Genomic DNA, 27,412 nt, shown 5'->3' on the forward strand with positions numbered 1-27,412 from the left:
GGGCAGCACGGTAGCATTGTGGATAGCACAAATGCTTCACAGCTCCAAGGTCCCAGGTTCGATTCCGGCTTGGGTCACTGTCTGTGCGGAGTCTGCACATCCTCCCCGTGTGTGCGTGGGTTTCCTCCGGGTGCTCCGGTTTCCTCCCACAGTCCAAAGATGTGCGGGTTAGGTGGATTGGCCATGCTAAATTGCCCATAGTGTCCAAAATTGCCCCTAGTGTTGGGTGGGGTTACTGGGTTATGGGGATAGGGTGGACGTGTGGACCTTGGGTAGGGTGCTCTTTCCAAGAGCCGGTGCAGACTCGATGGGCCGAATGGCCTCCTTCTGCACTGTAAATTCTATGATTCTATGATCTGTGGTTATTCTTTTGTGAATGAAAAAAGGTCATGAACATTTTTTTAAAAAAAGTTGGAAACATCATGATCAATGTGCAAATTAACTTATAATGTAAACAACTTGGTTCAGTTGTGACACTATTAATCAATACATCTTCAAGTGTTTATGTAACTCTAAAATATAAGAACCTATGTCAAGTTGACTTCCCTAAATTGTTATAAATGCAAATACAAACATGGCACAAGAAAATAGTTGGCTTTGCATTTCAAGGGTGTGGTTTTAAATGTTTATACATACCAAATTGTGTAGTGATAGCATTATCTCATTTGAACTTTAAGAGCATTGGTATGATACATGTTCTGAACAGAATACTCCTTTCTAAAAGATTCCCCTCCCCCTTTTCAAGCTGTTATATGTTTTCTACAACTACATTGCTCTCCATCAGCTCAGCAACAATGCTGCCAAAAGAACTGTTGTTCGTGCAGAACTAGCATGGCCACTGAAGTAATATTCTGTATTCCTTTCTGTGACGGATCATTCTTGACATTGTCCAGTGTTTTCTTGCTGATCTTTGGATTCTTGTTCCAGGTACTTCTGTGCGCAGAGCCAAGAAAACAATGTTCCTGGAGCTTGCCCAAATCTTTACCAATTCATATTCATGAAGCATACAGACACAATATTATGAAAGTTCTACAAAATCATTTTTGATGTAGTTTAATTTTAAAATTTAAAAACTAAATATGTTAAGTTTAAAATACCTCCAAGAACAGAAAAGGGTGCAGCTTAATGTTCAGCCTGCAGGCTAGCCTTCCAGCCGGTGTCAGCTAGTTGATTCAATTCACACTGTGACAAAATAAACACTTCTCTACTGCTCTCAATCTTCCTTTTATTCCTTGATTATTTTTACTTCTAAATACTCCATATTACTATATAATCTGTTTACCCATCTCTCCAGGGATACAATACATTCTGATCGTCTCCGATTGCCTGAAAGTGGCTACAAAGGCTTTCTCCTCAGCAATTCAAGGCCCAGGATATTAAATGCTGTCTTGATCTGAAATTGAAGCAACTAGATCAAATGTATGACAGGTTAGGTGGATTTCCATGATAAAATTTCCCCTTAGTGTCCAGGGATGTGCAGGTTAGGTGGGGTTACTGGGATAGGGCAGGGGTGGGCGTGGGTAGGGTACTCTTTCAGAGGGTTGGTGCAAACCTGCTGCACTGTCGGGATTCTATGATTCAAAGCTAAGCAGTAAGCTTGACAACTGTACCTATTATCCGGAGAAGACATTAAAGAATGGATAACCCAATAAAGTTATTTCCATATAATGACATAGTTCAGAACTAGACTTCAACCAACAGGCCAATCAAACAGGAACACAAGTTGAATGGAAACCATTGATGATGGAGGAGGAAGAATAATAAGGACCAAAGGAAAGTTGCAAAAAGAGACCAGAGTTAAGTGATAAGGATTCATGCGAGGGGATACGATCATGGGCATGAAAAGCTCCCTGTTCCTTTAAGGACTTGAGTTAAACACATAGGCTGTGTGAGCATGCACAGATTGTATATGAAGACATGTACAGCCAAAGTTCAGTTCTACTTTGGTTGTTGTACACATGCTGTATGTTGATGTTGCAAAAAATGGTGTTTAATTATTCTAGCAGTACCAATAAACTAAAAAAAGAGACAAAGAATTATTTCTCTTTTTATAGGACTTACTGATCTGCTTATTTGTAGGATGGTAAATTCCTTGCAGCTGCTTCCTACTTCCACCTCACAAAAGGGATTTGCACAGTATTCCGACGACACTGCAGCAGTGGAGAAGGGGTGGACAGTTCAGAGGAAATTCATGTCCTCCATTGAGAAATCATAATCAGGGAGTCTGAAACATACTATTACTACCATTTTCTATGTTTTAACTCATGGACTTCATCTTCTGATTACACTTATTTAGAGCAGCCTTGATGTTCACTTTCCTCATTGTCCTATTGTATTTTATTCACTTCTATCATTCATGGGAAAGTTGGAAGAGACTACAAGACCTAGTAAACCACATCCTACCCAATGGTCTTGGGAATATAAAATAGATGCTAAAATCAATTGGATTATTGTATACAAAGTAACTCACCACAGCAAAACTAACAAAGTAAAATGGTTTAGTTTTCATAATTTTCCATTGAATCTTAACGCTATACAAAGAAATGTACAACAGTAATAATACTAATTTGTAGTCTTCTAAATTTAATATTGTAAATATCTCCTCAGATCAGACATGACCACGGGAATTCTTGTCAAAGCGCTCCAAATTGTCTCTTATATAGATTTAAATGCATTTCATTGAGTGCCTCTGGTTAGATGACAAGGTTCTTCATTCCACGTGAGCTTTTATACCAAAGAAAACTGACCAAACATTTGGGGGGAAGTAAGGGAGATTAAAGCATTAGAAATCTCTAGCCTACTCCAAACTACATTGCCCACTGTACATTTTTATGTACAAATTCACCAAAAGCAATCTTTGAATTTCATAATTGAGAAAATAACTGAGTGGTAGCATCCACATTCAGCAGTTCAGGAGGCGGCAGTCTAGGAATCTGCAACATAAAGTAAAACAGGATCTTAAATTAATAGGTGCTTCAACAGCTGCAATATATTGCAATTAAATGTCTATTTAATTCTGTACGCAGATTGATACCAAATCCCAACGTATTCTGGATTTGTATACCATTTTATTTTTGGAAATCACTTGAAGCCTGTGTTTTGTAGCTGCATGCTCTTAAAACCACTGCCCCTGGAAGCAGGTAAGAAATAATATAGCCCTCGGTTCCCTTGCTTGGCTAGTACACCAATTGAGTAGCTGAACTATATAAAACAGCAAGATCATGTGGTTGATGCTTACTTCTCTTTCTTAGCCGATCTCAGTGGGGCCTACAGGAAAAAGTAGGACATTAAGTTTCAGCAACCCTGAGTCAAGAAGATGTTCCACTCATCAACTACCCCTGTTGAGAGTCAGAAGTGTGAAGACCTCAAAGACACGGTTGGGTTTAGATTTAGCTGTGCTGTTCACCGCTGTTGAGATGCTCACTTTATGAGCCTACGCATGATAAACGGTCATTTATGTTAAGGTAACAGAAAGTAGCTGGTACCCCAGAAGTCCTTAGAAGAGAAGTTGGAGAAAGAAAGCCCCCAGTAAATTGCCACTATATATGCACATGTACTGCAAAAATTTCCATGTCACTTCATCAAGAATGTATGGGTTTTGTAGCACACATAAATGATAATTTCACAGATCTGATAACTTCACAGTTATCTGTACAGATATTAATACGGTCAACACACTGGGGAAGTTTGTCAAATTACAGCACATGGAAACAGACAAACAGCTTACAAATAAATGAATCCAGAAACTCAGCTAAAGTGTAAACTAGTTTACAGAGGTATCCTTAATCTCCAAAGCTTTTAGAATTATAGAATCCCTCCAGTGTAGAAGGAAGCCATTTGGCCCATCAAGTCTGCACCGACCCCCTGAAAGAGCACTCCACCCAAGCTCACTCCCCACCATACTGTTACTAGACTCCTAAATGACCCTCTTATGGACTGACCTGATTAATACTACACTCCTGTATGCTTCACCCAATGCCGGTGCCTATGTATTTACATTGTGGACCTTGTGTTGCCCTTTTATGTTATGTATTTACTTTTTATTTTATTTTCATGTACTAAATGATCTGTTTGAGCTGCTCGCAAAAAAATACTTTTCACTGTACCTCGATCCACTTGACAATAAAAATTTACCATGGCCAATCCACCTGTCATGCACATCTTTGGACTGTGGGAGGAAACCGAATCACCAAGAGGAAACCCACGCAGACACGGGGAAAATGTGCAAACTCCACAGACAGTCGCCCGAGGTCGGAATCGAACCCGGGTCCCTGGCCTGTGAAGCAGCTGTGCCACCGTGCATATTTGTGATAAAAGAAATATTTATGATAAACAAAACTGTTACCTGCAATGGTTTCTTTGAGGATGCTGCTGTGTCTTTGGATAAGTTATGGATCTCTTTTTGCACTTCTGAAAATGCTTTATTGACTTTACAGACCTTTTCATTGTTCATAATGTTAAGCTGTTCAGGACAAAATATAAATTTTAATTCATTGTTGGCAGAGAGCCGTGCACATAATAATAAAACCAAAATACTGCAGAAGCTGGAAACCAGAAATAAAAAATGAAAATGCTGGAGTTTATCCAGAATTTTCTGTTTTTATTTCAGTAATTTAATAATATGATCAGTGCGCACACAAGATTCAGAAATTGCAAAGTTGGTGACTTTCAAACATGAAAAAAACGATAAGAAAACCAGCCCCGTAACTCTTTGATTGGTTGAGGCAATTTATAGAAGAACAAATAAAAATCAGGACCCTAACATCCATCTAGGGTTGTGAAACTTGCCCGAGAATATCCCGGATTGATAATCGATATCCTGGGCACTGCCGGTGGCGAGGTGGGAGAAAATTAGTTGTGTTCCAGTTCATGCCTTTAATGATCTGCACAAAAGATGCCATTATAGAAACAACAACTGTATTTACAGAGTGCCTTTAACTTAATAAAATATCCAGGGTATTTCACAGGTGCTTTATAAAATTATAGAATCCCTACAGTGCAGAAGAGGCCATTCGACCCATCAAGTCTGCACCGACCCTTTGAAAGAGTACCCTACCAAGACCCACACCCCCACCCTATCCCCATAGCGCCACCTAACCATTGGACACGAAGGGGCAATTTAGCATGGCCAATTCACCTAACCTGCACAACTTTGGACTTTTGGGGGGAGAAACTGAGCACCCGAAGGAAACCCACACCGGCTAGGGGGAAATGTACAAACTCCACACATTCACCCAAAGTCAGAATCAAACCTAGGTCCTTGGTGCTGTGACGCAGTAGCGCTAACCACTGTGCCACCGTGCCACCCCTAAATATGACACCGAGCCACATAAGGACACACTGGGGCAAATGAACAAAAACTTAGGGCAAAGTAATAGGTTTTAGAGAGTTAAAGGAGGAAAGAGAGGTGGCAACCAGAGGTTTAGTGAGGAAATGCCAGAGCTTAGGGCCTCGGTAGCTGAAGGTATGGCCACCAACGGTGGAACAATTATAACCAAAGTTGGCACCCTACTCAGATCACCCATATCCATAAACCCATAAGATATAGCAGAATTAGGTCATTCGACCCATCGAGTCTGCCCTGCCATTCAATGATGGCTGATGTGTTTCTCATCCCCATTTTCCTGCCTTTTCCCTGTAACCCCTGACCCCTTATTAATCAAGAACCTATCACTGTCTTAAAGACACTCACCACAGCCTTCTGCGGCAATGAGTTCCACAGATTCACCACATTCTGACTGAAACCTCATCCCTTCAGTCTGATGCTGTGGCCCTCGGGTTCTAGTCTCTCCTACTGGTGGAAATATCTTCTCCACGTCCACTCTATATAGGCCTCTCAATATCCTGTAAGTTTCAATAAGATCCCCCCTCATCCTTCTAAACTCCATCGAGTCCTCAACCGCTCCTCATATGACAAGTCCTTCATTCCCAGGATCATTCTTGTGAACCTCGTCTGGACTCCCTCCAAGGCCAGCACATCCCTCCTTAGATACAGGGCCTAAAACTGCTCACAATATTCCAAATGGGATCTGACCCGAGCCTTATTCAACCTCAATAGTACAACCCTGCTCTTGTATTCTAGCCCTCTCGAAATGAATGCTAACATTGCATTTGCCTTCCTAACTGCCGACTAAATGTGAACCTTAAGGCAATCTTGAACTAGGACTCCCAAGTCCTATTGTGCGTATGATTTCAGAAGCCTTTTCCCATTTAGAAATTAGTCTACGCTTCTATTCTTCCTTCCAAAGTGCACAACCTCACACTTTACTGCATTGTATTCTATCTGCACTTTTGTCCACTGTCCTAGCCTGTCCAAGTCCTTCTGCAGCCACCCCACCGCTTCCTCAATACTACCTGTCCCTCTACATATCTTTCTATCATCTGCAAACTTAGCAACAATGCCCTCAGTTCCTTCTTCCAGATCGTTAATGTATATTGTGAATATTTGTCAAAATTCTTCTGGAAATCCAAATAGATCATGTCCACTGGCTCTCCATTGTCTAACTTCCTCGTTACCTCCTCAAAGAATTCTAACAGATTTGTCACGCATGACCTCTCCTTGACGAAGCTGCGCTGACTCAGTTCTATTCTACCTCCCTTCCAAGTGCTCTGGAATTTCATCCTTTTAAAATCTTATCAAAGACCGAAGTCAGGCTAAACTAGCCTATAATTTCCCATCTTCTGCCTCCCATCTTAAACTGGGGTGTTACATTAGCCATTTTGCAGTCCTCTGGGACCCTTCCTGACTTCAGTGATTTCTGAAAGATCACCGCCGATGCCTCCACAATCTCCTCAGCTATCTCCTTCAGAATCCTGGGATGTAGTCCATCTGATCCAGGTGATTTATCCACCCGCAGGATATCCTGGTAGATCCTATTAAACCCAAGCTGACATATCTGGCTGTGATTTCGGCAGAGCACGTTAAATTATTATTTTTTAAAAACTAGAACAGTTTGTTTGGAATAAAAAGATGTATTTTTCAGTCATCAGTTTTAAATTGCTTGAAATTTATGTTGATACAATAATTTCAAGCGAAAAAACAGCAGGCACTGAAAGTCTAGCAAGCAAATTCAGAAATGCTGCGCTAAAAAAAAAAAACTTAATGCGAGCACTAGATATAATCAATGTGCAAAATTGTTTTTATTCACTCAGTAAGGCCATCTGTGAACAGAACACAAGTTGGGACAATACTGTATTAACATTGCTTATAAAGCATAAAATGCACTAAGTATACCATTAGCGTGGTTCCCACGTTTTTGCAGCGCACTTACAAGCACTCAGTTGATTATCAAATGCCTGAGTGACATTATTAAAAAACAGCAATATGAAATGCAGCATTAACATAGACTGTGGGGAAGCATGCAAGAAAGGACAATGAAAACATTAGCATATGCATCAGGAGGTCACTGGTCTAGTTCATTCAGGGCCAAAAAAAGAAAGGAGGAATAAACAGCCATCAAAATCTCAGCACAATCCAGGCCAATCATAAGCTTTGTGAATGCTACCCTGTCAAGTGTTACTATATAATGGCTGCAACAGTTAATGATCAGTTCTGCGCTGATGAAATATTGAGCACTTCCTCGTTAGATGGCAAAGTCTCTCAATTGCAGCTTTCAAGGTGTATTGGCTCCAATGATTTGACACGAGAACACAAGTTTTAATCTCATAGAAAATCAAGTAACAGGCCAACAGCGCCAAAACAATGGACCAGTTCTGTGACCAAACTAGCCAAGACAAATGCGCAAGCAAGAGATACCATGGAAACAGAATTTTTAATTGAGCAAGAATTTTTAAATGGTGCCAATTTCCTGTTAGGAAATGAGGAAAGCAGTTTATTTTTCAACTTTGATAAATACAAGATAAGAACAAGGTTCAGCCATAAGGAGCAGATAAAGATGTTGTGAAAAGAGAGCATATTTACAATGGAATCAACACAATTATAAAAAATGTTCCCAATTAAGGGGCAATTTAGCTTGGCCAATCCACCTGCCCTGCATATCTTTGGGTTGTGGGGGTAAGACCCACACAGACACAGGGAGAATGTGCAAACTCCACACATACAGTAACCCAGGGTCAGGATCAAACCCGTGTCCTCTGCGCCATGTGGTAGCAGTGCTAACCACTCCACCATCATGCCGTGCACAATTAAAATGAAAACACAATTAAAACTACTATTCTGTGATTCCGATTCTAATCACCATTAAAGTGGAACAGAGCCACCTATTCAAAAACAGAAAGGCAACTTAGTCTCTTTCCATTTTTCCAACCCACAGGTGAACCTACAATGCACAAAGCCCAGGATAAACATGCTCACACCTGGATTCCCATCCAAGTGTTGACTGCTGAAGTTGTTAAATTAAATCAGAGTTTAGAGAATGTTATGCAAGGAACAGACAGCATGCACAGAAAACAGAAGGGGAGAAATTTAACTTCACACCCTCAAAAAAAAAAGGTCCTTAAATGACATGGACATGAACCCTAAATTTGTAATAATGGACAAATGGCCTTGTCGATATTCACTTACACTGATGCCTCATCAGGCGGGTTCTGTGAAGTTTGTGATGCCCAAATTTGAATAAACTAAAAATAATGAACAACTTGTCCAGAGTTGGAATTTGTCATTAAAAGAGAAGTTTTAGTTGCATGTTTAAATGTTGTCAGGTTTCTGCTGTACCACAGTACTCAATGATCCTACAGAAAGTGACAAATAAAATACATCAGTTGTAGTTGTGAGTGTGTTGTATTTTCCCTCCTAATCCTAAAATCTCAATAGCCTTTGAAATGGACAACCACACCATCCATTTCCATCTTTCTTCAATGCTGCAGTCAACGGGAGGGCGGCAAAAGGAGGCGGAAGTTGAGGATGGAGAGTTACTCCATCGATATATACACAAAGTAATGAAGCAGGTTTTACCCTGACACCGGCATCCAAGGTCATGAACATCATGAACTGGAATTACATTTTAGAGAGAGAGCGAGAGCGCTAGAGAATCCAATCACCACCTGTTTACAGCCTTTTGGCCACCAGCCAACCAATCGAACCGACTTCCACCCTATCTCTCGGGTTACCAAAAAGTCTGGGTCTTACTGTCCAAAGCTAGCAGCACCACATACTATGTTGCAACTTCTTGAATTCCTCATTCTCTTTGCTGCTCAACTTAAAGATACAGCTCCATTCAGCATCCATGGATCAAAAATGGGAACAACAAAAGTAAAGAAAGGGGCAATAAGTGAGCCATCAGGAAGGCCATCTGTTCCAGGCTTCCGGTAGCCACTTCCCTTCAGTGATTTTACTGAAGTGTTTCTAGAAACAAAAAGGATATTGACAATTTCTTTGAGTATGTTTTTCATGATAAACGCTAGAGATTTCTTTGAACAGAAGTATCCCCTACCCCTCAATTTTCCTTCAATATACACAACTATGTTCTCGACACTGGTACAAAAATTGAAAAATATGCCACAAACTCTATCTTAAAGCATTCAAACATTGCAAGTCCACAAATTACAACAGTACCTAAAGTATAGAAACAGGACATTTGTTTCAACTGGCCTATACCAGTATTTATGCTCCAAACCAATCTCCTCCCATTTCTCTTTATCGGACCCTATCAGCATAACTTTTGACCCCTTTCTTCTCCATATATTTATCTCCATATCTACAACACATTGCAGAAGACTTTTTCCCCAAGTTAGAGAACAACTTGGAGAATGCGACAGCCTCAAGAGTGGAGATTTCTGTGGCACTGAGAAGTCTGGAAAATAACCTAAGGAGTGGGAGAAAGCAGTGCTTTTGCCAGGACACTTTCACAGGGTTTCCAAGACCTCACTGGCACTATTCAGTCTGCGATTAGATTAATTTGCAGCCCCATTCGAGTCTGTGCTCAGCAACACAGGGCATAAGGTACGGTTTCAAATGTCACTGTGTCTTCAGAGTGGCAATCAGTCTGCTGTCTGATGGTTTCCCTCCAATGCCAGCATACAAGGGAGTTCCAACATGAGCCGAGCACCCTTAGCTATCACGGAAAAATGTTGGCCCCTCTGGGACAGCTGCTTCACCAAGATCAGAACTCATCAGTTCTCCGGGACTTCAGGAAACTTTCCTAGCTAGTGATTCTATAAATTTGCTGAACTGTATTACAGGGTTTCACTAGAATTATCAAGATTCCTAAAATAATGTTTCTTTTTTAAAAAATATATTTAGAGTACCCAATTATTTTTTTTTCCAATTAAGGGGCAATTTAGCATGGCCAATTCACCTAATCTGCACATCTTTTTGGGTTGTGGGGGTGACACCCACGCAGACATGGGGAGAATGTGCAAACTCCACACAGTGACCCAGGGCTGGGATTCGAACCCGGGTCCTCAGCACCATAGTCCCAGTACTCACCACTGCGCCACCGTACTGACCCTAAAATAATATTTCTGAATACCTACTCCGCCTCCTTTTGATATGATGAAGTTCCTGTTTCCCTCTGTCTGTAGAAGCCCTAGTGGAGTTATAAACCATAACTACAAGGGATAGCCCTGCTCGGCAATGAGCCATCCCGACTCTAAGGCATTGCGTTATTCGGACTGTTACCATGGAATGGATGCAGGTGTCGCTCAAAACTTTCAAGGTGGCGGGGAGGAAAAAATAGTTATCATTATATGTCCTAGCTGCACATTCATTTAATAAACTAAATTAAAATTTTCATGAATTGACTGGATTTCCGTACCAACCACAAATGCTGGCAGACTGGCTGAGTTTTCCCAGCACTTGCTTTTATTTCAGATCTCCAATTGACTTTCGAAATCCAGGAGAGTCCCCCTGGGAATCTGACAGTCTGAATCATTCTGTGTCTGATTCTTTGGAGAAGGAAATAATTGTGTGGATCTATTGAAGGGAATATCAGTTACCTTCCTTATACAATGACTAATTGCTGCCTCATGTGCTCCAAGGTCTCCTCTTATTGCCACTAATATAGTGTATGATTTGATAGTATTCTTATTTATTTCCTAGAACATAGTCTAATAGACAGATCTAATTACTTCAGACCCAAGGTAAACGCACACATGGACATGGAACAGATGCTTCCTCTTCTGGGGCATTCTAGAACGAGAGCATAGTCTTAGGATAAGAGGCAGCAAATGCAAAACGGAGTTGAGGAAAAACTACTTCTCCCAAAGAGTTGTGAATCTGTTACCCCAGAGTGTGGTGGATGCTTGGACAGTGAGTAAATTTAGAGAAGTTAGATAAGACTTGAATTGGTCATGGGTTGAAGGGCTATGGAGAATGGGCAGGATGGTGGAGTTAAGGCCAGGATGAGCTCAGCCATGATCGAATGGCAAAGCAGACTCAATAGGCCAAATGACCTAAATCCGCACTATATCTTATGATTAATAAATTCCAACCAAACAAAATCACTTCAGCAGAAATGCCATGAAAACTGCCCAAAGGGTCATTCAGATAAAAAGTGCTTCAGTAAGTAGTCAGTATCAGAAAAGCGGTTTAATTTCAGGAATCCTCAACAAATATCAACATGCTCTCAAGGATCCACGTACACGTTAGCATATGCCCAGAACCCTGAGATATTAACATATTTCTAAAACTCCACCCCCCCATCCTAATCTCTGAAAATATCAGAAGTCCAAAGGAATTAATATACATACAGCAACAAAAGTAAGTTGGCAAATCAAACAAAGAAGACCAATGGCAGGACGACATAAATCACATAACCTCAACTAGCCCTAGTGACAGAAATTTCAAAATGTATGCCTTAGAAGTCATTGCTTCCACAATATAGTGAAGTATTTACTAACCTTCTTGAGACTTGTAGTTACAGGTTTGGTTTTACTTTTGACCTTGAGGCTTTTGCTGTTGGCAACTTTAAAGACATCTTTGTGCTTCTGTGCCTTTGATTTGTTCTTTGCCATTCTTTCCGATAGTTTACTATAAAATATGCAAACATTCACAAAATCAATCAGTTGCCATTGAACCATAACTCACTGAAGGTTTTCCAACCTGGACTTTGGAAATTTAGGAGACAAACCCTCCGCACTCTCTTAGTAAAGACTAGCACAGTTACTTCCCTTTGTCCTGATCAGTTGACTCACAGAGCAATTTACCCCCACAGCTAAATGTTCAAAACAAGCCTATTGAGAAATTCATAAAGGCAGAATATCTCTTTCCCCATTAAAAGCAACAAGCACTGGAAAAATTCAGGTCTGGTAGCATCCGTGGAGAGGAAAACAACATTAACGTTCCGAGTTCCAGAGTCATATTGGACGCGAAACCCGTTTCTCTCTCCACAGATGCTGGCAGACCGGCTGAGTTTTCCCAGCACCTGTTGCTTTTATTTCAGATCTCCCGCCTTTCACTTTTATCTCTTTCTCCAATATATTCACATACCCATCCTCGTGTGTCCCTTAGGGACACACGATGGTTGTAAAAAGCCTTGCAAGCATGGAAATCCATGGTTAGCTGTCACTGGCACTTCACCAGCTGATTGGTTTCCACTGTTCTTCCAACCAGAACCAATTTACCCGGAATGGGACTTTCTTGCAGAGTGAACTGAAGCCAAATTGGACAAATTTCAGTCTCTAATGACAGGGCCAATCCAGCAGCTTCCTGCAATGAATTCGATCTACATTGGTGCATGACATCTCTGCCTGTTTCAGGTCTCACATCACCAAGACAACTAAATACCATCTTGCCAGCATCGTAGTTGGACTCATCTGATTGAAAATGCAGCGTTTCAGCCAAGCCTCTCTGGAACTGAATAATAATCAAGAGTCATCCTTCGATATATAATTAAAAGTTTTAATAGCTGTCCCTCAGGTCATGCTTCTAGCTTCTGGTTTCTAAATGTTTTAGTTTTCCCTTGTGGCCATGAGCCAAAGCTACTCCCTAATAGGTGATTGCCATAATACACACAATAATAATAATAATTGTTTATTGTCACAAGAATGAAGTCACTGTGAAAAGCCCCTACTCACCACATTCCGGCACCTGTTCGGGTAAGCTAGTACGGGAATTGAACCCACGCTGCTGGCCTTGTTCTGCATTACAAACCAGCTGTCTAGCCCACTGAGCTAAGTCAGGTGAATTAGAGTTGTCCCTGATCAGATCAAAACCTGCTAATGTACTTAGCTCAGAATGCACAAGAGTCCTGTGTCCCCCAGTTTTTGCATAGTAGCGAAACAGATTGCTCCATTAGAACCAGGTAATTTAGACTATAAATTATAAAACTAGTTTATTAATAATGAATACTAGAAACTTAGTACAGAACATTAAACTTACATTTCCTTAGCTAGAAAGACAATGAATGCAACACAAGGTCCAAGCATTGCTGCAAGGATAAATCGTTAAGGCAAGTATCAATGTGAGGAGTCACGTGTGAGAACACAAGTAAACTTATAATTTAATTTTACTTAACATTAAAGTAAAACTAGATCACTTAGTATAAAATTTAATGCCAATCTCCCAATCTCATAATTCTGCCTAAAATTAATCGTATGTCAATGCAATGTGCTTTTTTCCAATTAAGGAGCAATTTAGCGTGGCCAATCCACCTAGCTTGCACATCTTTTGGGTTGTGGGGGCGAAACCCACGCAAACACAGGGAGAATGTGCAAACTCCACACGGACAATGACCCAGAGCCGGGACCGAACCTAGGACCTTGGCGCCGTGAGACAGCAGGGCTAACCCACTGCATCACCGTGCTGCCCGCAAACAAAGAACAAAGAAATGTACAGCACAGGAACAGGCCCTTCGGCCCTCCAAGCCCGTGCCGACCATACTGCCCGACTAAACTACAATCTTCTACACTTCCTGGGTCCGTATCCTTCTATTCCCATCCTATTCATATATTTGTCAAGATGCCCCTTAAATGTCCCTATCGTCCCTGCTTCCACTACCTCCTCCGGTAGTGAGTTCCAGGCACCCAATACCCTCTGCGTAAAAAACTTGCCTCGTACATCTACTCTAAACCTTGCCCCTCTCACCTTAAACCTATGCCCCCTAGTAATTGACCCCTCTACCCTGGGGAAAAGCCTCTGACTATCCACTCTGTCTATGCCCCTCATAATTTTGTATACCTCTATCAGGTCGCCCCTCAACCTCCTTCGTTCCAGTGAGAACAAACCGAGTTTATTCAATCGCTCCTCATAGCTTATGCCCTCCATACCAGGCAACATTCTGGTAAATCTCTTCTGCACCCTCTCTAAAGCCTCCACATCCTTCTGGTAGTGTGGCGACCAGAATTGAACACTATACTCCAAGTGTGGCCTAACTAAGGTTCTATACAGCTGCAACATGACTTGCCAATTCTTATACTCAATGCCCCGGCCAATGAAGGCAAGCATGCCGTATGCCTTCTTGACTACCTTCTCCACCTGTGTTGCCCCTTTCAATGACCTGTGGACCTGTACTCCTAGATCTCTTTGACTTTCAATACTCTTGAGGGTTCTACCATTCACTGTATATTCCCTACCTGCATTAGCCCTTCCAAAATGCATTACCTCACATTTGTCCGGATTAAACTCCATCTGCCATCTCTCCGCCCAAGTCTCCAGACAATCTAAATCCTGCTGTATCCTCAGACAGTCCTCATCGCTATCCGCAATTCCACCAACCTTTGTGTCGTCTGCAAACTTACTAATCAGACCAGTTACATTTTCCTCCAAATCATTTATATATACTACAAACAGCAAAGGTCCCAACACTGATCCCTGTGGAACACCACTGGTCACAGCCCTCCAATTAGAAAAGCATCCCTCCATTGCTACCCTCTGCCTTCTATGGCCTAGCCAGTTCTGTATCCACCTTGCCAGTTCACCCCTGATCCCGTGTGACTTCACCTTTTGTACTAGTCTACCATGAGGGACCTTGTCAAAGGCCTTACTGAAGTCCATATAGACAACATCTACTGCCCTACCTGCATCAATCATCTTAGTGACCTCCTCGAAAAACTCTATCAAGTTAGTGAGACACGACCTCCCCTTCACAAAACTGTGCTGCCTCTCACTAATACGTCCATTTGCTTCCAAATGGGAGTAGATCCTGTCTCGAAGAATTCTCTCCAGTAATTTCCCTACCACTGAAGTAAGGCTCACCGGCCTGTAGTTCCCGGGATTATCCTTGCTACCCTTCTTAAACAGAGGAACAACATTGGCTATTCTCCAGTCCTCCGGGACATCCCCTGAAGACAGCGAGGATCCAAAGATTTCTGTCAAGGCCTCAGCAATTTCCTCTCCAGCCTCCTTCAGTATTCTGGGGTAGATCCCATCAGGCCCTGGGGACTTATCTACCTTAATATTTTTTAAGACACCCAACACCTCGTCTTTTAGGATCACAATGTGACCCAGGCTATCTACACCCCCTTCTCCAGACTCAACATCTACCAATTCCTTCTCTTTGGTGAATACTGATGCAAAGTATTCATTTAGTACCTCGCCCATTTCCTCTGGCTCCACACATAGATTCCCTTGCCTATCCTTCAGTGGGCCAACCCTTTCCCTGGCTACCCTCTTGCTTTTTATGTACGTGTAAAAAGCCTTGGGATTTTCCTTAACCCTATTTGCCAATGACTTTTCATGACCCCTTCTAGCCCTCCTGACTCCTTGCTTAAGTTCCTTCCTACTTTCCTTATATGCCACACAGGCTTCGTCTGTTCCCAGCCTTTTAGCCCTGACAAATGCCTCCTTTTTCTTTTTGACGAGGCCTACAATATCACTCGTCATCCAAGGTTCCCGAAAATTGCCATATTTATCTTTCTTCCTCACAGGAACATGCCTGTCCTGTATTCCTTTCAACTGACACTTGAAAGCCTCCCACATGTCAGATGTTGATTTGCCCTCAAACATCCGCCCCCAATCTATGTTCTTCAGTTCCCGCCTAATATTGTTATAATTAGCCTTCCCCCAATTTAGCACATTCATCCTCGGACCACTCTTATCCTTGTCCACCAGTACTTTAAAACTTACTGAATTGTGGTCACTGTTACCGAAATGCTCCCCTACTGAAACATCTACCACCTGGCCGGGCTCATTCCCCAATACCAGGTCCAGTACCGCCCCTTCCCTAGTTGGACTGTTTACATATTGTTTTAAGAAGCCCTCCTGGATGCTCCTTACAAACTCCGCCCCGTCTAAGCCCCTGGCACTAAGTGAGTCCCAGTCAATATTGGGGAAGTTGAAGTCTCCCATCACCACAACCCTGTTGTTTTTACTCTTTTCCAAAATCTGTCTACCTATCTGCTCCTCTATCTCCCGCTGGCTGTTGGGAGGCCTGTAGTATACCCCCAACATTGTGACTGCACCCTTCTTATTCCTGATCTCTACCCATATAGCCTCACTGCCCTCTGAGGTGTCCTCTCGCAGTATAGCTGTGATATTCTCCCGAACAAGTAGTGCAACTCCGCCTCCCCTTTTACATCCCCCTCTATCCCGCCTGAAACATCTAAATCCTGGAACGTTTAGCTGCCAATCCTGCCCTTCCCTCAACCAGTACTCTGTAATGGCAACAACATCATAGTTCCAAGTAGTAATCCAAGCTCTAAGTTCATCTGCCTTACCCGTAATGCTCCTTGCATTAAAACATATGCACTTCAGGCCACCAGACCCGCTGTGTTCAGCAACTTTTCCCCGTCTGCTCTGCCTCAGAGCCACACTGTCCCTATTCCCTAGTTCTCCCTCAATGCTCTCACCTTCTGACCTATTGCTCCCGTGCCCACCCCCCTGCCATACTAGTTTAAACCCTCCTGTGTGACACTAGCAAACCTCGCGGCCAGGATATTTATGCCTCTCCGGTTTAGATGCAACCCGTCCATCTTATACAGGTCACACCTGCCCCGGAAGAGCTCCCAGTGGTCCAGAAAACGGAAACCCTCCCTCCTACACCAGCTGTTTAGCCACGTGTTTGTCTGCTCTATCTTCCTATTTCTAGCCTCACTGGCACGTGGCACAGGGAGTAATCCCGAGATTACAACCCTCGAGGTCCTGTCTTTTAACTTTCTGCCTAGCTCCCTGAACTCCTGCTGCAGGACCTCATGCCCCTTCCTGCCTATGTCGTTAGTACCAATATGTACAACGACCTCTGCCTGTTTGCCCTCCCCCTTCAGGATTCCCTCTACCCGTTCGGAGACATCCTGGACCCTGGCACCAGGGAGGCAACATACCATCCTGGAGTCTCTTTCACGTCCACAGAAGCGCCTATCTGTGCCCCTGACTATAGAGTCCCCTATTACTAATACTCTTCTGCGCTTTGACCCTCCCTTCTGAACATCAGAGCCAGCCGTGGTGCCACTGCTCTGGCTGCTGCTGTTTTCCCCTGATAGGCTATCCCCCCGACAGTATCCAAAGGGGTATATCTGTTCGAGAGGGGGACAACCACAGGGGATTCCTGCACTGACTGCCTGCCCTTTCTGGTGGTCACCCATTTCTCTGCCTGCACCTTGGGTGTGACCACATTTACATAACTGCGATCTATGACGCTTTCCGCCACTGCATGCTCCTAAGTGCATCCAATTGCTGCTCCAACCGAACCATGCGGTCTGTGAGCAATGTGCTTAATTAATCAATCAGATGTCAGGGGATAATGTTTAAATAATAAGGCGTAGCAACAACAATCTGAAATCTGAGATGTACTGATTTTTTAAAAATATATATTTATTAAAGTTTTTTAACACAATTTTTCTCCCTTACAAACAATAATCCCCCAGCCCCCTACCGTAACAAAATAACAAGAAATCGCACTGAGCAAGATATATACATGGCAAAATGGTATATTTACATAGCTTTGTACACTGGCTCTCTCTCGCACGTGCCAGTTTCCCCAACCCTTCATGTTATCTCTTGCTCATCCACCCCCCCCCCCCCCAAGCAATCCCCCATCCCCCCCCCCCCCCCCCCGGGTTACTGCTGCTGCTAACCGACGTTCCTCTAACGCTCTGCGAGATAGTCTAGGAACGGTTGCCACCGCCTGTAGAACCCCTGCGCAGAACCTCTCATGGCAAACTTAATCCTCTCCAGCTTTATGAACCCAGCCATGTCGTTTATCCAGGCCTCCACGCTAGGGGGCTTCGCCTCCTACCACATTAGCAAGATCCTTCACCGGGCTACTTGAGACGCAAAGCCCAGAATGCCGGCCTCTTTCGCCTCCTGCACTCCCGGCTCGTCCACTACTCCAAATATTGCTAGCCCCCAGCTTGGCTTGACCCGGACTTTCACCACCTTAGATACTGTTCCCACAACTCCCCTCCAGAACCCCTCCAGTGCCGGGCATGACCAAAACATATGAACATGGTACGCCAGACTCCCTGAGCACCTTCCACATCTGTCCTCTACCCCAAAGAACCTACTCAACCTCGCCCCTGTCAAGTGCGCTCTGTGGACAACCTTAAATCGCATCAGGCTGAGCCTGGCACACGAGGAGGAGGAATTAACCCTACCTAGGGCATCAGCCCACAGACCTTCCTCAATCTCCTCCCCCAGCTCCTCCTCCCATTTACCCTTCAGCTCCTCTACCAGCGCTTCCCCCTCTTCTTTCATCTCCTGGTATATTGCCGACACCTTGCCCTCCCCGACCCACACACCCTATCTTGAATTTCTTGTACCGGGAGCAACGGGAATTCCCTCACCTGTCGCCTCACAAACGCCCTCACCTGCATATATCTAAAAGCATTTCCCGGGGGTATCTCAAACTTCTCCTCCAGTGCCCCTAGGCTCGCCAACGTCCCATCAATGAACAGGTCCCCCATTCTTCTAATCCCCGCCCGATGCCAGCTCTGGAACCCCCCGTCCATCCTCCCCGGGACAAAGCGGTGGTTACCCCTGATCGGGGACCACACCGAGGCTCCCATTGCACCCCTGTGCCGTCTCCACTGACCCCAGATCCTTAGCGTTGCCGCCACCACCGGACTCGTGGTGTACCTTGTCGGCGAGAGCGGCAGCGGTGCCGTCACCAACGCCCCCAGGCTCGTTCCTTTACAGGACGCCATCTCCATCCTCTTCCATGCCGCCCCCTCTCCCTCCGTCACCCATTGCGGATCATCGCCACATTTGCTGCCCAGTAGTAGCTCCCTAGGTTTGGCAGCGCCAACCCTCCTCGGTCCCTACTTCGTTCCAGGAACCCTCTCCTTACCCTCGGGGTCCTATTCGCCCACACAAACCCCGTTATACTCCTGCCTACTCTCTTGAAAAAGGCCTTGGTGATCACGATGGGAAGGCACTGAAACACAAACAGAAACCTGGGGAGGACCACCATTTTGACCGACTGCACTCTACCCGCCAGCGAGAGTGGTAATATGTCCCATCTTTTGAAGTCCTCCTCCATTTGCTCCACCAACCTCGTCAGATTCAGTTTATGTAGGGCCCCCCAACTCCTGGCTATCTGGATCCCCAGATACAGAAAGCTCCCCTCCGCCCTCCTCAGCGGTAGGTCCCCTATCCCTCTTTCTTGGTCCCCTGCCTGTAATACAAAGAGCTCTTCCCTACATTGAGCTTACAGCCCGAAAACTCCCCAAACTTCCTTAGAGTCTGCATGACCTCCACCATCCCCTCCATTGGATCTGCCACGTACAACAACAGGTCATCCGCATATAGCGACACCCGATGCTCTTCTCCCCCTCGGACCACCCCCTTCCATTTATTAGACTCTCTCAATGACATGGCCAAGGGTTTGATCGCCAATGCAATCAACAGGGGGGACAGGGGGCATCCCTGCCTCGTTCCTCGGTACAGCCGAAAGTACTCCGACCTCCGCCGGTTCATCACTACACTCGCCACCGGGGCTCTGTAAAGGAGCTTAACCCAACTGATAAACCCTCCCCCGAACCTACGCAGCACCTCCCAGAGGTACTCCCACTCTACTCGGTCAAAGGCCTTCTCCGCGTCCATAGCTGCCACTATCTCCCCCTCTCCTTCCTCCGATGGCATCATTATCACGTTTAAGAGCCGCTGCACATTAGTGTTTAATTGCCTGCCCTTTACGAATCCCGGCTGGTCCCCTCCTCTCTTGCCTCATTAAAGGTCCTCACTAGCACCGGGGCCAACAGATCTACGTACTTCCTGTAGAACTCCACCGGGAACCCGTCCGGTCCCGGGGCCTTCCCCGCCTGCATACTTCCCAAACCCTTGCTCAGCTCCTCCAACCCAATTGGTACCCCCAAACCAGCCACCTCTTGCTCCTCCACCCATGGGAATCTCAGTTGGTCTAGGAATCGTCTCATCCCCTCTTCCCCCGCTGGGGGCTGGGACCTGTACAGCTCTTCAGAGGCCTTGAATACCTTGTTTACTTTCGTCGCACTCCGAACCGTGGCTCCCCTTCCATCTTTGACTCCCCCTATTTCCTTCGCTGCCGTCCTCTATGGAGCTGGTGTGCCAGCATCCGACTAGCCTTTTCCCCATACTCGTAGGTCGCCCCCTGCGCCTTCCTCCACTGTGCCTCCGCCTTCCCTGTGGTCAACAGGTCAAACTCCGTCTGGAGCCGTCGTCTTTCCCCAAGTAATCTCTCCTCCGGGGACTCTGTGTATCTCCTGTCCACTCGCAAAATCTCCCCCACTAACCTCTCCCTTTCCATGCCCTCTATCTTCTCCCTATGAGCCCTGATGGAGATTAGCTCTCCCCTGATCACCGCCTTCAACGCCTCCCATACCACCCCCACCCGCACCTCCCCGTTGTCGTTGGCCTCCAAGTACCTTTCGATACACCCCCTCACCTTCCCACACACCATCTCATCTGCCAGCAGTCCCACATCCAGCCGCCACAGCGGGCGTTGGTCCCTCTCCTCTCTCAGCCCCAGTTCCACCCAGTGCGGGGCGTGATCCGAAATGGCTATGGCCGAATACTCCGTCCCCTCCACCCTCGGGATGAACGCCCTGCCCAGAACAAAAAAATCTATCCGAGAGTAGGCTTTGTGCACATGGGAGAAGAAAGAAAATTCCCTGGCCTGCGGTCTTGCAAACCTCCATGGGTCCACTCCCCCCATCTGATCCATAAACCTCCTAAGCACCTTGGCCGCCGCCGGCCTCTTTCCAGTCCTTGATCTGGAGCAGTCCAGTGCTGGGTCCAACACTGTGTTGAAGTCCCCTCCCATTATCAGGCCTCCTACCTCCAGGTCCGGAATGCGCCCCAACATGCGCTTCATGAATCCAGCATCATCCCAGTTCGGGGCGTATACATTTACCAACAACACCCACGTCCCTTGCAACCTACCACTCACCATCACATATCTCCCTCCATTATCCACTACTATAGTCTTGGCCTCAAATGACACACGCTTTCCCACCAATATTGCCACCCCTCCATTCTTCGCGTCCAGTCCCGAGTGGAATACCTGTCCTACCCATCCCTTTCTTAACCTGACCTGGTCTGCCACCTTCAGGTGTGTCTCTTGGAGCATAACCACGTCTGCCTTCAGTCCCTTTAAGTGCGCGAACACTCGAGCCCTCGTCACCGGCCCATTCAGGCCCTTCACGTTCCACGTTATCAGCCGGATTGGAGGGGTTCTCGCATCCCCCCCACCGTCACAAACCCTCAGTTAGAGTCCAACTTTTCGGTTTGTATGAAGGTCCACGCCTCTTCAGGCGTTTCAAAGTAATAGTGTTGGTCCTTGTATGTGACCCACAGTCGCGCTGGCTGCAGCATTACAAATTTCACTCCTTCCCGGTGCAACACCGCTTTGGCCCGGTTGAAACCCGCTCTCCGCTTTGCAACCTCCGTGCTCCAGTCCAGGTATATTCGGATCTCTGCATTGTCCAACTTACTGCTCCGCTCCTTCTTGGCCCATCTCAGGACCCACTCTCTGTCCGTGAACCGGTGAAATCTCACCACCATTGCCCTTGGCGGCTCATTTGCCTTGGGCTTTCTCGCCAGCACCCGATGTGCCCCGTCCAGCTCCAGCAACCTCGAAGGGGCCTCCGCGCCCATCATCACCCCGATCATCGTGCCCGCGTATGCCACGGCATCGGCCCCCTCCACTCCTTCTGGGAGACCCAGGATCCGCAGATTCTTTCTCCTCAACCTGTTCTCCAGGTCTTCGAGTCTTCCCGCCCACTTCTTGTGTAGCGCCTCGTGCCGCTCCACTCTCACTGCCAGGCCCAAGAGCTCGTCCTCATTCTCACTGACTCTTTTCTGTACCTCCTGGATCTTTACCTCGTGGGCCTTCTGGGTTATCCCTAGTCCTTCAATTACCACCAGCATAGTCGCCAGCATCTCCTTGCGCAGCTCCTCGAAGCAGCGCTTGGTTAACTCCTGCAGCTTCGGCCCGCACCCCGCTTTGTCCCCGGCCGCCGCCATTTTGATTTTTTTCTCTCGCTTCTCCCGCTGCTCCAATGCTGCTTTTTTGGTCGTTGCACTTCTGGTCCGGTCCATAAAGGTTGGAGGGGGACTTCTCTCTTCCCGTCCCCATGGGTTGTCTTCGAAAAAATTCCGTTGGGGCTCCTCCAATGAGCCTGAAAGTCCGTAATAGCGGGAGCTGCCGAATCGTGCGGCTTAGCTCCGCATAGCCGCAACCGGAAGTCTGAGATGTACTGATGATACGAGTTGAGAAAAACTTAACGTTAACCTCCTCATAAAATAAAGTGCTGTCAGTGCAAGGGAAAACCACACTAAGTGCATTAGACCTCTGTTCAACTGCAAACATTCCAGCTTGTACAAGTCCAATCTCCCCCAGAACTGGTCTCACAAATCTAAAGCCCCCCCCCCACCCACCCCCACAAATTAAGAAAGACTTGTATCTATAGAACTCCTTTCAAAATGCGATGTCCCAAAGCGTTTTACAGCCAATCACACACATTTCTGTAATGTTGAAAACACAGCAGCCAAATTTAGCTCTGCGAGTTCCCTCAAAGAGCAAAGTGATAAAAGGCAGAAAATCTGATACTGGTTGAGAAACAAATATTGGCCAGGGCACCTGATCATTTATGTCCAGCTGAGTGGGCAGAGGTTGCTTTGGCTTAATATCTGAACTGAAAAGCAACACTCCTGCGGTTCGAGTCGGACTTCAACCGACAGCTGTCTGGCTCACAGGTAAGTATGTGAGAACTGAGCCACGGCTGACAAAAGAGTGTAAACAATTCTTTGAATTTTACCATTAACACTCCAAAAAACACAAGCAGAAAATTACTCTTCATGTCACCGAACTGACATAAAACTCTTTAAAGACAGCCTCTTAGTAATTGTAACGGGGTCTGGTAAACGTTAGCCTCCCTTTTCAGTCACTAAGCGCTGTGTGGTAGTGTCTGCCGGAGTGGGTTCAATCTGTACCGAGTTAATGCTCGGCTCTCCTGAAGGAAGCCCGGCAATAACTCACCTGCAGTCAGAGCTCCGGTCCCCCCGCCGCGTGTCGCCCGCATAACACACCAGTCGCGTCACAAACAGCGCGCCACACGCTTCAGAAAGCCCCCAACTGAAGCTGCCCGCATCGCTGCCGGCTTCAGGCGCCGGGGGATTCAACAGGAAAAGCTTGATTGGGAGTCACTGAGAGGGAGGAGATACTGAAGCTGGTATGAGTCTGCGTCAACGTTGATGAATGATAAGTTCACTACACTCAAGATGCAGCAGTAAAGTGGACGTTTTTTTAAACTATTCAAATCAAAATATATATTCACTGAATCGTTACAGGGCAGAAGAAGACCATTGAGCCGATCGTGGTGCACTGACTCTGGATGAGCAATCACATCCCAACCCCGTACCTTCTCCCTTTTTATGTAACAGTCTAATTCCCTTTTGAATGCTGCGATTGAACCAGCCTCCACCACACTCCTATCAGAAATGTTAGCCTCTTTATTTAAGTCAATCCTCTGACTAATAAACAACCAAAATGGAGAGGTCTCACCGTCCACGTTCTGGGAGGCGCTAAAGGCGAAATTAGAGGAAATTATCGCCTTCAAAGCGCGAAGAGACAGGGAAGAAAGGACAGCTAGGCAGCAGTTGATCGACTCCATACACGAGGCAGACTATAAATATTCCGATGCCCTGACCGTAGAGCTGGCGGAGAGGAAAAAGCTACAAATGGACTTTGACCTGCTCTCCACGAGGAAAGCAGTGCACCAACTCTGCCAGGCACAGGGGATCCTATATGAACACGGAGAAAAAGCCAACCACCTGCTAGCACACCAACTGAGAAACCAGGTGGCCACTAGAGAGATCGCGCAAATTAAGGACAACAGAGGTGCATTAGAACATAGAACATTACAGCACAGTACAGGCCCTTCGGCCCTCGATGTTGCGCCGACCTGTGAAACCAATCGAAAGCCCATCTACACTATTCCATTATCATCCAAATGTTTATCCAATGACCATTTAAATGCCCTTAATGTTGGCGAGTCCACTACTTTTGCAGGCAAGGCATTCCATGCCCTTACTCCTCTCTGAGTAAAGAACCTACCTCTGACATCTGTCCTATATCTAACTCCCCTCAATTTAAAGCTATGTCCCCTCGTGCTAGCCATCACCATCCAAGGAAAAAGGCTGTCACTGTCCACCCTATCCAATCCTCTGATCACCTTGTATGTCTCTATTAAGTCACCTCTTAACCTTCTCTCTAACGAAAACAGCCTCAAATCCCTCAGCCTTTCCTCATAAGATCTTCCCTCCATACCAGGCAACATCCTGATGAATCTCCTCTGCACCCTTTCCAATGCTTCCACATCCTTCCTATAATGCGGCGACCAGAACTGCACGCAATACTCCAAATGCGGCCGCACCAGAGTTTTGTACAGCTGCAACATGACCTCATGGCCCCGAAACTCAATTCCTCTCCCAATAAAAGCTAACACACCATACGCCTTCTTAACAACCCTATCAACCTGGGTGGCAACTTTCAGGGATCTATGTAAATGGACACCGTGATCTCCCTGCTCATCCACACTACCAAGAATCTTACCATTAGCCCACTACTCTGTATTCCTGTTACTCCTTCCAAAATGAATCACCTCACACTTTTCTGCATTAAACTCCAGTTGCCACTTCTCAGCCCAGCTCTGCAGCTTATCTGTGTTCCTCTGTAACCTGCAACATCCTTCCGCACTGTCCACAACTCCACCGACTTTAGTGTCACCTGCAAATTTACTCACCCATCCTTCTACGCCCTCCTCCAGGTCATTTATAAAAATGACAAACAGCAGTGGCCCCAAAACAGATCCTTGTGGTACACCACTAGTAATTGAACTCCAGGCTGAACATTTCCCATCAACCACCACCCTCTGTCTTCTTACAGCTAGCCAATTTCTGATCCAAACCGCTAAATCACCCTCAATCCCATGCCTCCGTATTTACTGTAATAGCCTACCGTGGGAACCTTATCAAACACTTTACTGAAATCCATATACACCACATCAACTGCTTTACCCTATTCCACCTGTTTGGTCACCTTCTCAAAGAACTCAATAAGGTTTGTGAGGCACGACCTACCCTTCACAAAACCGTGTTGACTATCCCTAATCAAATTATTCCTTTCTAGATGATTATAATTAGAAACAGATCCAGAAAAGGTCAACAAAACCTTTGAGGCCTTTTACCGAGATCTGTACACCTCGGAGCCCCCAACAGGGGACTCGGGGATGAAACAGTTCTGTAACGGACTGGACATGCCAGTTGTGAGGAAGGACAGAAAACGGGGTTTGGTAGCACCACTAGAACTGGGAGAGATCATGGAGGGTATTAGCTCCATGCAGGCGGGGAAGGCGCTGGGACCAGACAGGTTCCCGGCGGACTTCTACAAAAGATTTGCGACAGCACTGACCCCGCTCCTGCGGGAGATGTTCACAGACTCGCTGGCTCTGGCTAGGGGCACACTGCCACCCACACTAGCTCAGCCCTCAATCGCGCTAATATCTAAGAAAGACAAAGAGCCAACGGAATGCGGGTCATACAGACCCATCTCATTACTAAACGTAGATACCTAAATACTGGCCAAGATCCGAGCCAAAAGGCTGGAGAACTGTATTCCAGAAGTGGTCGCAGAGGACCAGACGGGCTTTGTCAAAGGAAGACAGCTAACATCGAACATCAGGCACCTGTGACGCGATCATGACCACTTCCGGGGAGAGAACACCAGAGGTGATCGTCTCCGTGGATGCAGAAAAAGCCTTCGACAAAGTCAAGTGGAAGTACCTGATAGAGATACTGGAGCGGTTCGGGCTCGGATCAGGGTAAACTCCCCCACCCCCAAATGACATGTATAACGTAATTGTCTCTCCATTGCTTCAATGTATATACACTTCCCCAGTTTTTACTTTCCCACCCCTTGGTTTTTTAGTTGTGTAGTGTTTTTGTTATCTCTTTTTGGTTTCTCGATGTGTACATCCGTAAATATATCATGTATAAAAAACCCTAAAAAAACATTCTTTAAAAAAAAATCCTCTGACAAATACCTGCAGAGTTGCATCTCGTCGTCATCAAAAGGAAAATGAAAGACTTCCATTATTTAGAACATTGCACCACCACCAGATACCTCAAAGCACCTTACAGTCACTTTGCACACAGTAAAACTCCACAATGTGATATTGGCCAACAATAAGAACTGGGGTGAAATTCTCCGACCCCCCGCCGGGTCGGAGAATCGCCGGGGGCTGTCGTGAATCCCGCCCCCGCCGGTTGCCGAAGTCTCCGGCACCGGAGGTTCGGCGGGGCCGGGAATCGCGCGGCCCCCCACCCACGATTCTCCGGCCCGGATGGGCCGAAGTCCCGCCGCTAAAATGCCTGTCCCGCCGGCGTAAATTAAACCACCTACCTTACCGGCGGGACAAGGCGGCGCGGGCGGGCTCCGGGGTCCTGGGGGGGGTGCCCCCACGGTGGCCTGGCCCGCGATCGGGGCCCACCGATCCGCGGGCGGGCCTGTGCCGTGGGGGCACTCTTTCCCTTCCGCCTCCGCCACGGTCTCCACCATGCGGCCGCTGACGCTCCCGCACTTGCGCCGCCCGGAGATGTCATTTCCGCGCCAGCTGGCGGGGCACCAAAGGCCTTTTCCGCCAGCTGGCGAAGCGGAAATTCGTCCGGCGCCGACCGAGCTCCTCAAGGTTGGGGCTCGGCCCCCAAAGATGCGGAGCATTCCGCACCTTTGGGCGGCGCGATGCCTGTCTGATTTGCGCCGTTTTGGGCGCCAGTCGGCGGACATCACGCCGTTTCCGGAGAATTTTGCCCCTGGTATTTATCCATAGAATCCCGACAGTGCAGAAGGAGGCTATTCGGCCAATTGAGCCTGCACCCTACTATTCGGCCCGTCGACCCTCCGAAAGAGCACCTTACCTAGGTTCACTCTCCCGCCCTATCCCTATAAACCTGCCCATTGATCATGGCCAATCCACCTAACCTGCACATCTTTGGACATCTTTACATTGAACCTTTAATGTAATTAAATGTACAAGGGGCTCCACAGGAGCATTATAAAACAAAATTTGACACATACGAGAATCATACAATTTACAGTGC

The 27,412-nt window shown here is 46.2% G+C and overlaps 2 protein-coding genes across 2 annotated transcripts in view; one reads left to right on the plus strand and one right to left on the minus strand.

Annotated features, from left to right (window-relative positions):
* Nucleotides 1–1,037: 1,037 nt before the first annotated feature.
* Nucleotides 1,038–23,424, minus strand: LOC140385618 (ribosomal biogenesis factor-like). Its single transcript, XM_072467949.1, has 4 exons — nt 23,292–23,424; nt 11,800–11,929; nt 4,346–4,462; nt 1,038–2,933 (listed from the first exon to the last, which is right to left on the minus strand). The coding sequence occupies exons 2-4, from the start codon at nt 11,911–11,913 to the stop codon at nt 2,865–2,867; spliced, it is 300 nt and encodes a 99-aa protein (XP_072324050.1). The 5' UTR covers nt 11,914–11,929; nt 23,292–23,424; the 3' UTR covers nt 1,038–2,864.
* Nucleotides 23,425–23,579: 155 nt separating this feature from the next.
* The window catches only part of LOC140385616 (uncharacterized), a 44,527-nt gene continuing 40,694 nt past the window's right edge, over nt 23,580–27,412 (plus strand). Inside the window, exon 1 of the mRNA XM_072467948.1 lies at nt 23,580–26,133. The gene's annotated coding sequence lies outside the window, so the exon portion shown is untranslated. The remainder of the gene's footprint in view (nt 26,134–27,412) is intronic.

This window comes from Scyliorhinus torazame, chromosome 11 (genome assembly GCF_047496885.1).
Source record: "Scyliorhinus torazame isolate Kashiwa2021f chromosome 11, sScyTor2.1, whole genome shotgun sequence".
Classification (NCBI taxonomy): Eukaryota; Metazoa; Chordata; class Chondrichthyes; order Carcharhiniformes; family Scyliorhinidae; genus Scyliorhinus; species Scyliorhinus torazame.